Source organism: Camelus bactrianus, chromosome 17 (genome assembly GCF_048773025.1).
Source record: "Camelus bactrianus isolate YW-2024 breed Bactrian camel chromosome 17, ASM4877302v1, whole genome shotgun sequence".
Taxonomy (NCBI): Eukaryota; Metazoa; Chordata; class Mammalia; order Artiodactyla; family Camelidae; genus Camelus; species Camelus bactrianus.
Window position 1 is genome coordinate 45536195 of NC_133555.1, and position 15762 is coordinate 45551956.

The window sequence follows — 15762 nt, forward strand, 5'->3', positions numbered from 1 at the left end:
GAGAGATAAAGACATTCAAGGGGCATCGTAGAACTGAAGGGCTTTTAAGTGAAGGCAGACAGGTGAGAGCAGGAGCACCCCCGCAGGCAGCAAAGGCCGGCCTCTCTCCGGCCCGGGAGGCCCTCGCGGGGGATGGGGCTGCGGGGAGGGCAGGCGGGGGCTACCTTTCCGGTCCTGGCAAAGGCCTCGGCCACCCGGCGGTTCCGGCCCCCGTAGCATGTGGTGATCAGGTCGGCCACGCCGCAGCTCTCCAGGAAGGTGGCGGTGGACACCTGGCCCTTGCAGAAGATCCTGGCGAAGGCGATCATCTCCATGAGCCCCAGGCGGATGACGGCCGCTTTGGTGTTGTCGCCGCAGCGGAGGCCGTCGCAGAACCCGGCGCCCACGGCCACGATGTTCTGCGGAGGAGACAAGAAGCCCAGGGGGCCGTCACACACACACCTGCTGCGGAAAAGGTTGCGGGGAGGTGGGGAGAGACCGAGGCAAGGACGCTGACTCCCCTGGTTCCCGCACGACCCTGGATTCTGCTACTGTACCCGAAAGAGAGAGACAGAAAGGGGGGGGGGGGGACAGGCTCCCATCTCTCTCTCCAAAGGACAAAAGGCCCAGACATGGGGTCACTGGGCGATCGGGCACAAGCCAGAGAACAGCACATAGCAGTCTCCAGTCACATACTGTTTGGATATAATTTACGGTGCAAAATAATAAAAATGACAATAGCAGTTAACCTTATTGAACTGTTCAAAGTGCTTCATATGTTAAGTCACTTAATCCTCACAACACTCATATAAGGCAGGTCCTGTTACTGTGCACAGCAAGAAGAGAGGAAACTCAAGACACAGAGGGTAAGTAGCTCACCCAAGGTTGCACAATCAGGACCAGTACAGCTGGGCTTTGAACCCGGCTCCCTCGTTCTCTCCGGGGACCAGATCACACAAGGCTGCCCAAGGCCTGTGAGCAGGAGGCACAGAGTGGCCAGTTCAGCAAGATAAGAACTTTCTCACAAGAAGAGCGGACCCCACCCAACGAAGAAGACAGAGGCAAAGGAGTGAGCGCTCTGTCACTGGGAGCATCCAAGCAGGAGCTGGACGGATAAGCCTTGAGCTCCACTGCAGTGTGTCTGACCTTCTGTGTCTCTGCACTCAGAGAAGAGGCAGATGAGGATGCCTGTGGTCTGAGGGCACCCAGGTTGGGACCAGCTGAATTTCCATCGCATGTCTGACCCTCCCCACTATCAGGGGGCAGGGGACCACTACAGAGTAAACGCCTCCCTCCTGGTGGGGCCCTGGGCCCTGACCCAATTTAATCTCTTTATGATAGATCTTGAAATCCTCACTCTCTCGCTCCACCACTTATCACTGTCAAAAGAAAAATAAACATACTGAGCCTGTCAGACTGTGTTTGAATAGCATCTGAGCAGATGTCCTCTGAGATCTGCTCAGCTGTGAAATTTATCATTATCCACTGTGCATTTAAATCTGCTTTAAACGATTCTGGAGCTAAAAATACCCTGGTTTTCAGAAGAGAGACGTGCTCAAGCCCTTCCCCAATTCCTGGCTGACTGCAATACTCGGAGGCACTCATCCTCCCTGAAGTGCGGTCTGTGCAATTCTGAATTGGGGCGGGTTAGATGGGGCTCAATTTCTTTCCCTCTCATCCTCCCACAAAAAGACTAGGTTATGCAAACACTTTCACCACCTAGGAAGAATGGCCCTGCTGAAACCCAAGTCAGTATTTTCTAGAAGTCTGACAATCCATCTGACTCTTTCTGAGGCCAGTTCCCAGGGCGTCTGACCCAGGAAGAAACCGTCTGCGGAGTGCAGGTTAAGTATGGGCAAGGTACCACGTGTGGTTTGCAGGTCGGGCCCTGTGTAAGGTAGCCAGGCTGAGAACCCAGGTAAGAAGCTGCCCGAGCTAGAGCAGAGTCGTCCGCCAGAAGTTTCTGCAATGATATAAATGTTCTGCTTACACAGTAGAGGAGCCAGTAGCCACCGAGACTCACTAAAGACATGGCTACTGAGTCTTTGAAATGTGGCTACTGTGACTTAGGAACAGAATTTTTAGTTTTTTCTAAGTTTTAATTAATTTTAGTGTAAATGCAAATAGCCACATATGGCTAATGGGCTCCAGCAGGAGCCCTGGCAAGAGACTAGGCACCAGGCTGTGCCCCACAGCACGGTTCATCACAGCCAAAGTCCTGGAGGGAACCAACACTCCCAGCAATTAGGGCAGTGAACCTCACCACAGACAACCCTGCAAAGGAATGCTGTGCATCTGCAGCTCAGGTAATGGGTTTATCTCCCAATCTACTCCCCTCTTCTTCCAGAGTCATGGAGTCCCTGATTTTCATACAAGTATATGGCTATTCAGAGGGAAAAAATTCCCAACCTCCCTTGCAGTACAGTTAAGTACTGCCCATTGAGATGAAGCCAAAGTGTTACACTGTGACTCCCCAGAACCTGCCTTTTACAGCTGCCACATGCCCTTTGTCCTTTTTTTTTTGTCTTTGGATCCTGCTGACTTGGAAGGCAGATGTGATGGTTGGAGCTCTGGTCACCATCTTAGAACATGAGTACAAGATCTCATGCGCTGGAAGGAGCCTAGGTCCCTGAAAATTCTGTGAATGGAGTTGTCATCTGGAGTCAGGATTTTTACATAAGAAAGAAACTTCCTCCTTGTTCAGCCACTATTATTTTGGGTCTCTGTTAATGAAACTTACCTGATAAAGCATTTACTAAAAATAACATAAGTTGAGCTGTACACTTCTAATTTCTGTACTTTTCTATGTGAAGTGCCTGTTAAATTTTACATTAAAACAAAAATACACCCAAGCCAGACATAGAGAAGTATACACTATACAACTCCATTGTAAAATTTCTAGAAAATGCAAACTATAGTGAACAAAAGCAGATGAGAGCCTGCTAGCTTGGGAGGCAAGGGTGCACTGCAAAGAGACATACAGAATTGTTTTCTGGTGAAGGAAATGCTCTGTATAGTGATTTTCAGGATGTATATACCCAACTGTTAAAACCCATTGTATTACATACTTTAAATGGATGCAGTTTAATGCACACAAATCACGCTTAAAGTTGATATTTAAAAAAGAATACATCCTTCCTGATTAAGAGTTACACAGCTAAGAAGGGAAGGACATTTTAAGGCCATAAGATGCACTAGTACAAAATGATTTTGCACAATTCCTTTGACTTCTCTATTTTATCCTTGTAGGGAGTTGTTAATCTTTTTTCTCTTTTACCCCTTTTTTTGTAAGTCAAATGCTCTCATTTTCTGAGCACCAAAAAAACCGTACCTTTAAAATTTTCTAGCATGGAGAAGATTACTAAACGTTGTTAATGTGAAAAAAGTACAACAGAAACTACTTGAACAGTAAGATCTAGATTTTGTCTTAGAAAGGGGCCGTACACTTGCATATATACTCACTAAAAAGGGTACACAACAAGCAGAGAGGGCGGTTATCTCAGGGTGTAGGGGTTATCGCTCATGTCCACTTTCTTCTTTACACCTCTCTGTTGTGTGAAATGCAGTGAATGTGCACTACCTTTTTTGGGGGGGGGTAATTAGGTTTATTTATTTTATTTATTTATTTTTGATGGAAGTCCCGGGGATTGAACCCAGGACCTCGTGCATGCTAAGCATGTGCTCTGCCACTGAGATATACCCTCCCCCCTGCACCACCTATTAAAATCAGGAAGAAAACAAAATATTAATTACATAATCAAAGAGGCATATGCCCATTTGCCCTTGTTTGGCAGGCTCTGACAGGGAAAGGCTTCATGTTATTCAACTGCCTGGACACAGACCGGAAAAGTCAGGCCGTGCACAGTCACTGAAGAACACCAGACTGATTCTTAACGCCCGCGTTCACGTTCTGACCGTGCTAACTGTGCTAATATGTGCTACGTTTGAGTCATTTACTCTTTGTATCGCCTGATTTTGTTAGACTCAATTACTGCCAAAGTGCCTGTTTCTCAGTTTTCAAAACTCCCAGCTCTGATGCAGGCTGGCAGGAATGATGGTGACAGCTCCTGTTTCACAGGGAAGCCGGGGGAAGGATGATCAATGGTCCTCAACCCCTATCTGCCTCCCCCCACTCCCCCCGCAAATCCACTGGCAGGCTTCCTGCCAACAGAAATGAAAAGCCACGCTAAGTTCAAACACAAGACCAGTGTGTGGCCCTGTTAGCAGAAGCTTCTCCAGAGCCCTCAATGTAAAATCTCTCTTCGCCTCCAGCACCTTTGTTCCCGGCAGGCTTTCACAGCCTCTCCATCCACTGCCCAGAATAACCCAGTCACTTCAAAAACGGCTCTGAAGCACACAGGCCGTGCTGAGCAATTAGCCTTCCCAATGCCCTGCTGGCGAGTGGTCATTAGTTTAATGAAGGACTATTAAAAACACATAAAAATCTCAACCAACAAAAACAAACAATGCCACCAAAGGCAGTGTCTTAAACTTGTACCAGGCTGCGTGCAACGTGAGAATACCCGCCAGCATGCGGCAGGGATGCGGGATGCCTGGGAGCCCAAGTCCCTGGTTGGCTTCAATTTTTTAAATTCTTGTCATCTGGGGACATGACCACACGTGCACACACACGATATTAAATCTAGGAAGTGATTTTAAATTCTGACTAGAAAAAAAGATGTGCAATTTGGAGAAAGAGTGAGAAGGTGCTCTTTGGGCTGGGCTCCCCCGCATTCTTTTCGATATTTGCGATTCTCATCTGACAAAGTGAGGCCAAGGCCAGATCACTTCATTTCCATCCCTAGGTCCTCAAATTCCTGAAAAGCAGCTTCTGCTACAAAAGACGTGATTCAAAAGTGACTCAAAGGGGCTATGCATTCACATTGAAGCTCTTTGTTTTCTTTCCTTCCTTCCCTCCAGTTTTCTTTTTTTGGGGGGAGGGGGGTGGACATAGGTTGGTTGGTTGGTCGGTTTATTTTAACAGACGTCCTGGGGATTGAACCCAGGACCTCATGCATGCTAACCACGCACTCTAACACTATTGTCCCCCCTTTCTCCGTCCTTTCTTCTTCTTTTTTAAAAATTCTTATATTTTAATTGAAGTATAGTTGATTTACAATGTTAGTTTCTGGTGTAAAGCAAAGTGATTCAGTTACACACACACACACACACACAAATACATGTATTTTCCAGATTCTTTTCCATTACAGCCCTTCCTTCCCTCCTTTCCTTCCTTTCTCCTTTTTTTTTTAGATGGCAGCTAAGGCAGCTGATTCCAAGGGGAGAAGGATTCGAAGTTGCAGCCCAGCTCCCTGCTGACTGCTCCCCACAGTCAGGATAGAGAGAGGGACCAACTTTCCAAGGCAGAGGAAACAAGTCAGGAGCCTGAGTCCAAGTGCAGAAACTTCCCTTAACCCTCCCAAGCCACTGGCCAATAGAAACTGCTTCTTTAATCTGATCTTTTCCCTTAAAGGCAAAGATAAAGCTATTCTTAGGAAAATCTCCCTCAGCAGCAGACTCTTTCCCGCCCCCCCCCAAAAGAACAACCAACCAAACCAGCAAGCCAATAGGGTAGCATCATTCAGAAGGACCAAATTCCTCTTCCTGCTCAAGGTAATATGTAGGAGAGATGTGTGAATTAATAGAACACTGGGCTCTCACATCAAAGTTCGCCCCTTGCTTTCCAATTGTTAATGCTGTCACTTTCTCAAAGAACAAAACACACTTCCCCCAGATTTACAAATAAAAACAAACCAGGAGTGAGAGAGAAACTCTAATCGCCCTGGGAGAGGCTAGGGCAAAGCAGGAAGTGATAAACAAGGCTGCCAATTCACTATTCTTCCCTGAAGTAAGTGCACGGAACACAGAGCCCATTCTCCGGGGTCCGATGCCATAATGCTAACCAAGAACAAGGCTGGCTTTACCTTCAGAGCACCACAAAGTTCCACGGTGTCTGCGTCATCAACCACTGTAATTCGAAAATTTGGAGTCTGCAGAAGCTCTTTGAAGAGTAGGCCATTCTCCATTATCTTGCTGCCTATGGAAAGGTTAGAAAAAAGGAAATTAATAGCAGCTCCTCTAATCCTTTTTAAGTTTTTTCTTTTTTTAAATATATATTTTTTTATTGAAGTATAGTCCGTTTACAGTGTTGTGTCAATTTCTCAATTTCTCATGCACAGCATAATGCTTCAGTCATACATGAATATACATAGATTCATTTTCATATTCTTCTTCACCATAAGTTACTACAAGATATTGAATATAGTTCCCTGTGCTATACAGTATAAACCTGTTTATCTAATTTATATATAGTAGTTAGTATCTGCAAATCTCAAACTCCCAATTTATCCCTTCCCACTCCCTCCCCCACCCCACCCCGGTAACCGTAAGTTTGTTTTGTGTCTGTGAGTCTGTTTCTGTTTTATAAATGTTTGTCTTTTTTTTTTTTTTTTAGATTCCACACATAAGTGATATCATATGGTATTTTTCTTTCTCTTTCTGGCTTACTTCACTTAGAATGACAGTCTCCAGGTCCATCCATGTTGCTGCAAATGGCATTATTTCACTCTTTTTATGCCTGAGTAGTATTCCATCGTATAAATATATCACAACTTCTTTATCCGGTCATCTGTTGATGGACATTTAAGTTGTTTCCACGTGCTGGCTATTGTAAATAGTGCTGCTATGAACACTGGGCTGTGTGTGTGTTTTTGAATTAAGGTTCCCTCTGGATATGTGCCCAGGAGTGGGACAGCTGGATTATAGGGTAAGTCCATGGCAGCCTCTAATCTTAATTTTCACATCTAACACAGTTTAAAATGACCTTTTTTTTCTTATTACAAAGGTAACATATGTTCATTATAGGAAATTTTAGAAAACTCACAGGACTAGAAATAGAAAATGAAAATATTCCATTATTCCACCAGAGATGATCATAACACTTTGCATACAGCTTTAACTTACTGAAATAGGAATATACATAGGTTTTCTCAAAATTGGGAACATGACATGTATGTGTCCAAAATCTGCTTTCCCCCATTTATGGCATGAATAATTTTCAATGATGTATTTTCTACATTATTTTAAATGTCTGTATTCTACTGTGCACATGCATTGCATTTTATCTAAGCATCTTTCTATTGTTTGATATCTAAAACTGTCCCTGACTTTTTGCTACCATCGATACTTATAAGCTCGATTTCTGTGTTTATATCTGTAACATACATATTATTGATCAATACCAGTCACCCTCTCGTTTCCATGGGAGAATACCTCCCTTCCTACCAATGCCAGGTTTGACCACACCATGTGCCAGGACTCACAGTGGGTGAGGCAAATTTCCCCATCCCCTGACCTTGGGCTCAGTCCTGTGACTTGCTGTGGTCAAGGGAACATTAATAGACTTGATACACTGCAGACTTGAAGCCCACATGTGCAGGAGTAGGGCTGGTTCTCATGTCCCTCTGCCTTCACTGTGAGAGGAAGACACCCTGGCCAGCCCGTTGGGCCCCACAGGAAGATGAGATGCAAGGACCACAGCCACCCCAGCGCCCCAGGGGACCCACAGACCTGTGAGCTGGGCTTGCTTTGGATGCCACTGAGATTCTGGGACTGTCTGTTACTGAGCATCACTATGGATCAGAGAACTGATGCAATACCAACAAATATGTTCACTGACTAAACTGCTGGAGACAGAAGTGCACTCAAAGGATCCTTGTTTTTGCTCCCACTGTTTCCCCTCCCTTGGGATCATGCCTGGAAGGACACAGAAGCTCAGTAGTTTTCACACTTTTTGTGTTTAGAGGCTTTTGGTTCAAAACAAAAATAAAACTTTACACATTAAGCCTGATGTGAACGCTGCTCTGATGGGTGGGGGACAAGGTGGGGACTCAGCCCCGGGAGGGCTCCAACGATCAGGATGACAAAATCTGCCAGCAAAGTCCTGGGGCCCACATGGTGGTCGCCAAGCAGAGCCGGCAGACAGCCCCCTGAGGACCACAGCCCTCGGGCCCTTCCTGCCTCTCAGTTCCTGAGTCTGCCCCCACGCTTGGGTGCACGTTACAATCACCTGGTGATCTTTAAAAACACGGAAGGCCGATTTTGATAATGCTGATTCTTCCAATTCAAGAACACATTTCCATTTTTTTGTATCATCTTCAATTTCCTTCATCAATGTTTTACAGTTTTCACAGCATAGGTAACCTCTTTGGTTAAGTTTATTTCTAGGTATTTTTGGTTTTTGGTTTTTTTTTTTTTTTTTGATGCAATGGAACTGTTTCTGCCAGTTACAAAATTCTGGTTTTGGGAGTGAAAAAAAAAAATGTGAATGAAGGGCTGCAAATGGCAAAATATCTTTCTTTCTTATGGGTGAGTTGTATTCCATTATATACATATGCTGCATCTTCTTTATCCATTCATCTATTGATGTGCACTTAGGATGCTTCCATATCTTGGCAATTATAAATAATGTGGCCGTTAATAGTGGGGTGAATGCAACTTTTTAAATTAATTCTTATTTTGTGGTTGGCTTTATTCCTTTGATAACTACGTAAGTTTAAAAAGCTAAAGCTCTAAACGTTCCTAGAAACAATGAACAGTACATATATGTAAATTTAAAAAATATGTGCAGTATATTGTGTATATGTATTTACATGCAATATATCATATATGTGCAGTCAAACTGTAACAATTCTACTTAGTAAAACAGAAAAATGAAAAAAAAAAGGAAGGCCAGCCACATCCCAGACCAATTGGGGGGAGGGTATAGCTCAAGTGGTAGAATGCATGCTTAGCACTCATGAGGTCCTGGGTTCAATCCCCAGTACCTCCTCCAAATATAAATAAGTAAGTCAGACCAGTTAAACCATAAGCTCTGGTTTGAGCAAGCATCAGTAATTTTTGAAGCTCCCCTGGTGACTCCAATAGGCAGACAAGTCTGCAAACCTCTGATTTAACCTCCTCCAGCCTTGGCTTCCCCATGAGTAAGACAGGATGACACCATCAGGACTGGAGTGAGGTTAAATAAGAATCAGGTGTGAAAACAGCCTATTTGTCACAACAAGCTTGCAAAGGTCCTATGTAACAACAACAGGACAGCTGACACTTAACGTGCTTATGCCTGATTTTTCCCTGGTTATAGACAGGAGGCCCAGAGAGGTTTACCGAGTTGCCCTAGGTCACACAGCTAGTAGGAGGCAGAGCCTGTATTCTAACCCAGTGCTCTGACTCCTGGGCCCAGGCTCTCTCTGTGCTATATTCCTCTCTGGGGCAAGAAAAGATAAGATAAGCAACAAACAAACATCACAATTAGAGCTATTGTCTCCTGATGCAGAAAAAAAAACAATTGTCAACAACTAAAACGACACCCAGAAGTAATATAATGTCAAAATGACCCAGGAGAGAGTGGAAAGATGAAATAAGACTGGCTAGAAGCTACTCATTACTAAAGACAGGCGGTGGGGTCCTGATACTGTTCTCCCTAATTTTGTTTGGTTTAAGGAAATTTTCCATAAAATATTTAAGATGTCTACACTAGATCCTCAGAAATAGAAACACATTTTCTATTTTACAGGCCGTGCTGTTATCAGTTATTTAGCTGAGTTCTCCTCTGTCCAAATACTAGAAGTATGTCCATTTGAGCAAACTGTCCCCTTCCTTTTCTAAACAGTCCTCCAGGCCAGCAGCACTGTTTCATCACCTGGGTTGGGTAAACCGGCCCCAGCCCCACATCAGGATGTCATTACTGTCTCTCTCTGCTGTCCCTGACCACGGGCCTCCGACACGAGGGATGCTGACAACTGTCACAGACAGGCCCCCACCCGAGGCACTTTCATCCAGCCGTCGGCACCTGGGAGCAACCTGACAGGGAGAACGTGTCCATTTACCACTGATACAAGGTGGCGTCTGTCAATGCCTCGGTGGCTGCAAATTCCACACGGTGTCCATTAGGGAGGTGGGCTTGACTGACAGCAATCTTACATTTTCTCAAATGCACCTTTTAAATTTTTATCTTTTATTATTTTAAATCGTGGATAAGGAAGCACTAACCATATTATCGTTATCAGTCATAAGCAGTGACGCCGCACACAGGGACCTGGGGCATCTGGTCCAGAACAGGTAATGCCCAACAGCTGTGTGCAAGGGCTCCCCAGACTCCATATTAATCAAAAAACAGGAAAATCCCCGTTCTCAGCTACACCATGTTTTGGAGATAACCTACTGAGTAAAACTCCTTCAAAACCCTCCCATCAGTTTGCAGTTCCCTATTTGTGTACTTAGAAGCTCCTTCCACACAGGAGCTTATGTATTCTTGACATTTAGCACCATGACTGACACAGAACAGGCTTTGAACGGTATTTGTGGGTGAGTGGAAGTCTGGGACTCTGTGCAGTCAGTCCCAAGAAGGAAGGGAGCTCTCACCACAAGGGGGCGCCGTAGTTCACCGTGCTCAGCGGTATTTTTCCAGAGCTGAAAATAATGCCATTTTCTCCCTCCTCCACAGAGGACTCTAGAGGGCTAAGATCCGTGAATCCCTCATAATTAAAAATGAGTTGGCTGCTAATGTCATCAAGAAAGGAGATCTGGATAACCAAGGGGAAATGACTGAATCCAGAATTTTTTTTGTTGTTTCGTGGGTTTTTTTGGGGGGGGGGGGAGGATTAGGCTTATTTATTAATTATTATTTTAATTTAACAGAGTTACTGGGGATTGAACCCAGGACCTCATGCAAGCTAAGCACATGCTCTACCACTAAGCTATACCCACCCCGCTGAGTCCAGAAATTTTAATGTTGATATAATTATCTAACTACAACCCTTACTCCAACTCACGCATCACCTCAGTGTTGCCTTTATGGCAATCTCCCCTCCTCAACCAGGATCCATCCCAGGATCCTGCACTAGACACTCCCTTAGCCTTTCGTCCTCGTCCACGTCACAGACATTTTTGAAGAGTACTGGCCAGCTGTTTTGTACCACATCCCTTACTTTGGGCTTGTCTGATATTCCTTCACGATCAAAGTCAGGTTACGTAAGAAAATTCAGCAAGTGTCACTTTCCTGTTCTTACTTTCAACGTTTTACTGAATTTAATTGCCAGCCATGGTCCAACCCACAGACAAGGCAGTGGGAGCACTGGGTAAACAGAAACCAGAGGTGAAGAGATGTGACTTCTGTGCATTTGTCTGTCTTACAAACCAAAAAAGCCTAATGCATTTCCTTACAACAGGGCTCAGAGGCCAGTAAAAATCATAGCCAAAACCTACAGGTCTCACCCAAGGACTGGAGAAGTCTCAGCCTTACAGAATGAACGGGTGACCAGTCATTCCCAACCGATTAGCAAATTGACTATTAGCAAATAGGACTGAGTGGGAACAACTAGTTAGTATTAAAAAAAATAGTAATTACATAACAATTTCACAGGCTACATTAAAATCACAGATGAATGAAAGAACTGTGAAAGAATAAAACCTGTATACAGGCTAGTCATACACATGTGTCAGTTTTTTTCCTGGAGGGATGCTTGGAAAATGCTAACAGTGACTCCCTCTGGGAAGAAGGAACAGATGGAAAACTCTAATCTTACTTCTAATTTTACACCTTCTCATGCTGTTTGAATTTTCCTACCTGTGTCTGTATGGCCTTCTTAAATATCAACCTGAGCCATGTTATTATAGGTCATTTTGTTTTCTTCCTTTTAGTATTTGTGATACCTCTCCTCTCCAAAATTATTATTTCTCAAAAAAAAAAAAAAATCTAAGTGCCCAGATACACGGGATTGTCAACGGAATGCTCTGCAACTATAAAGATGTAAGCTGACAGACTTAGGAAGTCGGTTGTTACACACCAAGTAAGTGGAGCGATCATAAAAGAGGGCGTAACAGCTACAGACACAATTTACAAAAACAGAAGAGATAAAAATTAAATGAAATTTTAAAAGGTTTTCTTTTGATTATCTCTGTTTTCCACAGTAATCAGGGAATATCCATACAATTAAAAATTAAGGAGAAGGGGTGGGGGTACAGCTCAGTGGTAGAGTGTGTGCTTGGTGGGCACAAGGTCCTGGGTTCAATCTCTAGTGCCTCCATTAAAGGGATAAACAAATAAATAAACAGATAAATGAAGGAGAAAACTTGGCAATAGGAACTTAATTTATTGGAGAAAATACAGACTTTCATCTCTGAACAGAGGTGTTCATCAATCTGTTACTAACAGTTCTTCCCTGGAAGCTAAATCAACCCACCTGAACTTCTATCCTGGAATGATGCTGATTGAGACTCATACTACTGCATGCATACATTCAACAAGCACCTTCAAAAAGACAACTACGGTTCTGATACTTAAAGAGCTGGAGTAGACTAAGCTTACAGTTTAAAATCATACACCTTTCGGGGGATGTAAAAGGCTGTGTGCAAGACAGTTTGTCGGTTCCTCAGAAAATTAAACACAGAAAGACCGTATAATCCAGCCATCTCATTTCTGGGTATATACCCCAAAGAACTGAAAGCAGGTACTCAATCAGGTATTTACATACCCAGGGGCAGAGCAGCACTATTCACAGTAGCTGAAAAGATGGAAACAACCTCACATCAACAGATAGGTGAACAAACAGAATGCAGCACATCCATACAATGAAATACTATTCAGCCATAAAAAAGAATGTCATTCTGTTACATGCTACATGGATGAAACCTGAAAACACTATAAGTGAAATAAGTCAGACAGAAAAGGATAAATACGGTATGAGCCCACTTATATGAAATACCTAGAATAGGCAAATTCAGACAGACACAAAGTAGAGTGGTGTCTCCCAGGGACTGCGGGAAGGGAGGAATCCTCAGTTATTGCTTGCTGGGTACAGAATTTCTCTGGGGGTAATTAAAGTTTTGGAAATGGATAAAGGTAGTGGTTGCACAATGTCAATATATTTAAAGCCACCAAATTGTACACTTAAACAGTTAAAAAGGCAAATGTCAGACATATTAAAAAAAAAACTTTTTTTAATAAAAGTAAAGGAGAAGAAAAGGAAAAAAAAAAAGTAAAAAATGTCCTAATTTGAGGCATAAGAACCAGGAGCCGCCCTTCCCTGTTCACCCTAACTTACTCAGAAGAGCCTGACCTCTCTCAGTGCTTCGTTTAACAGAGCTGCTAAGGAGAAGCAATTCACATCGCTGGTGTGTCTGACAAGGGTGGAAGTAAGTTTGGGAGTAGCAGACAGACATTTGCAAAGCATCCGCAAACACAACGATATTTCTCTTCTCTGAGTCCTATAACATGCTACATAGGCACACGGGAACTCCAAAGCCCTCTTTATAAGAAACTGAAGTCTCACACCAGTGTACGAGAGTAGAAAGAGATTTCAAGAAACAGGGGACCCAAGTTCATGCCCAGGCTCTCTAGCTTTGTGACCCTGGGGACAGGTAACTTCCTCTCTGAGCCTCGGCTTGCTCACCTGAAAGTGGGGATCGTTCCCACCAATTTTTAGATCTCACTGGAATCCAGTGAGGATCCAGGTCCTGGCATTTGTGAGTAACGAGAAGCTGGGTTTCTATGGCCAGGGGAGCCCCACCATGGATGTCCCCATTCTCTGCTTCTTGGTACAAGCACCCTTGTGTTTTAGCCTCAATGATGTCATTGCTGGATCACGGCGGGTCAGCATGGTCTCCTGGGCTTTTCCTTCACTCCAGAGGCTGTTGAAACACTCCAATCCCACAGCATGGGCTCCTAAGATAAAATTCCCACCCCACTGAATATCCACCCCAGAAATGTTAAGGGGGCAGGGAAGAGTCCACTACAGAAAATGTACATGTTAAGACAGCAAACGTCCAGGTTCCCGAGGCCCCATCCCCGGGGGCGCTCACCAATGGTGGTCTCGCAGAACTTCCCGGCGGCCACCTCGTTGGCGATGTTGGCGCCCATCAGCACGCTGATGTCAATACCCATCTTCTCCCGGATGATGTCGGAAATGAGCTTCAGTCCCTCGGGACCTTTGTCAATGCCCTGCGGGGACGGCAGCCAGTCAGGGGGAAACAAACCACCAAAGAAAGAGGCAGGAGATTGTTGCTTTGTAAGTAATCCAGGTTCAGACCTCCGGTGGCACACGCAACTGGAAAAACCTCTCTTGTTTACAAGGGTAAACACTCATACTGTCTATGTACTATTTAAAGAGTAACAATCAGATGAAAATGAACATGTAACCACGAGGTTAAGAAACAGAACATGACAGACACTGAGGTCCCCTGTGTCTCTCCCTAAATTCATCCCCCTTCTTAGTACTGTTCCCTGTCCCTGTTCCCTGACCCCCATCCTGAATGATTTATGTCCTACTCCCTTGCTTTTCTTGCTCATTTGCCACATAAAACTATCTCTAAACAATGTTATGTCAGTATGCCTATTTTTGAAAACCATGAGTGAAACTGTACTGTTCACCTGTAACGTGCTGCTTTGAACTGTATTATTACGTTAGAGATTTACCCATGTGGCTGCATGAATGTTAGGGTTCACTCTCATTCACGGCTGTGTAGTTTTCCCCCACTGTTCATTCATCCACCCTACTGCTGAATGACATTGCAGCTGTTTGCCTTCATAAACATTCACCTACGAACACTTTGGGACAGAGTCTGTCCAGGGGGTTCTAAACCTTTCTTATGACCTGGACCCGCCCCTGGCAGTGTGGTGAAGTTTACAGACCCATTCTCAAAATCCATATGCACAGAGGAAAATATGTAAGACAATTATATTGAAATATTGTTACCAGAATGTCCAAAAAAATTTGTGGCAAAGTAATATATATGTTTTATTAATGCAATTATTAAAAGATGTCATGGTAGGTCTAATAATTACAGTAATTTCAAAGTAGTGATGAGCATAAATGATACCCTGAGATATGTGAAGCCACCATAAAGTGATACAAAAATACCTACTGACCACGGGGTCAAGGTCCTGCTAATACTACTGTTAATGAAACTCTGGCTTGTGGCCTACATTCCTAAGTGAACGAAATGCCTGTTTCAGTCAGAGTTAAAATTAATAAAAATGCAGGCCCCCCCCCCATATTTCAGTCCATGAACATCTTGAATTCTGTCTGTGGAGCTTTGGGGGTGGTTTGTGGACTTCCAGTTAAAAACAACCTCTTTAGGGAATGAACCCAGATGTGGGAACGAAGATGATTAATTTTGCAGCTATTGCAAACCGTGGGAGATTTCCAGAGCGCAGGCGCAGACCCACGTACTGGACTAAAAGGGTCTCTCTGGCGGGAAGGCTTCTCAGGGGACCCTCTCACCCTCACCCCTGAGAACCTCCTGCATGGGGAAGCAGCCTCTCCTCAATATGAGCTAAGTCAGCCTCATGGGAGACGTGGTTTTGATCACCTTCCAGGCATATTTGAGAAACAAACCCAAGGGGAGGGTATAGCTCAAGTGGTAGAGCACATGCTTTGCATGAGGTCCTGGGTTCAATCCCCAGTACCTCCTCTAAAAATAAATAAACCTCAATAACCCTCCCAAAAAAATTGAAAAAGAAAAAAAGAAAGAAAACAAACCCAAACCAGCCGTAACCTCCCTTCAGCTCCTTCCCTCCAACAGATGAAAGGGAGAGGAAAGGAAGCTCCCAGTAACACGGCGCAGCGAGGGGCCGCGGCACCTTGATGAGGGTGATGCCCAGCGCGTCCTTAGGCACTCTCCCGGTGATCTCGTCGCAGATCCTGTGAATGAACTGGTGGGGGATGACAAACACCAGCAGGTCTGCATCCTGCACCGCCTCCCCGAGGTTCGAGACAGCAACCTGCA

General features: G+C 44.4%; 1 protein-coding gene across 2 annotated transcripts in view; it reads right to left on the minus strand.

Moving 5' to 3' along the window:
- Positions 1-15762, minus strand: part of GPD1L (glycerol-3-phosphate dehydrogenase 1 like) — a 47681-nt gene that overhangs the window by 8510 nt on the left and 23409 nt on the right. For both annotated transcript variants that reach the window (XM_074345355.1, XM_074345354.1), the window contains exons 3-6: positions 15617-15757; positions 13837-13975; positions 5904-6016; positions 165-398 (exon numbers count right to left, since the gene is read on the minus strand). In XM_074345355.1, the coding sequence (XP_074201456.1) occupies positions 165-398; positions 5904-6016; positions 13837-13975; positions 15617-15757 (627 nt within the window). The remainder of the gene's footprint in view (positions 1-164; positions 399-5903; positions 6017-13836; positions 13976-15616; positions 15758-15762) is intronic.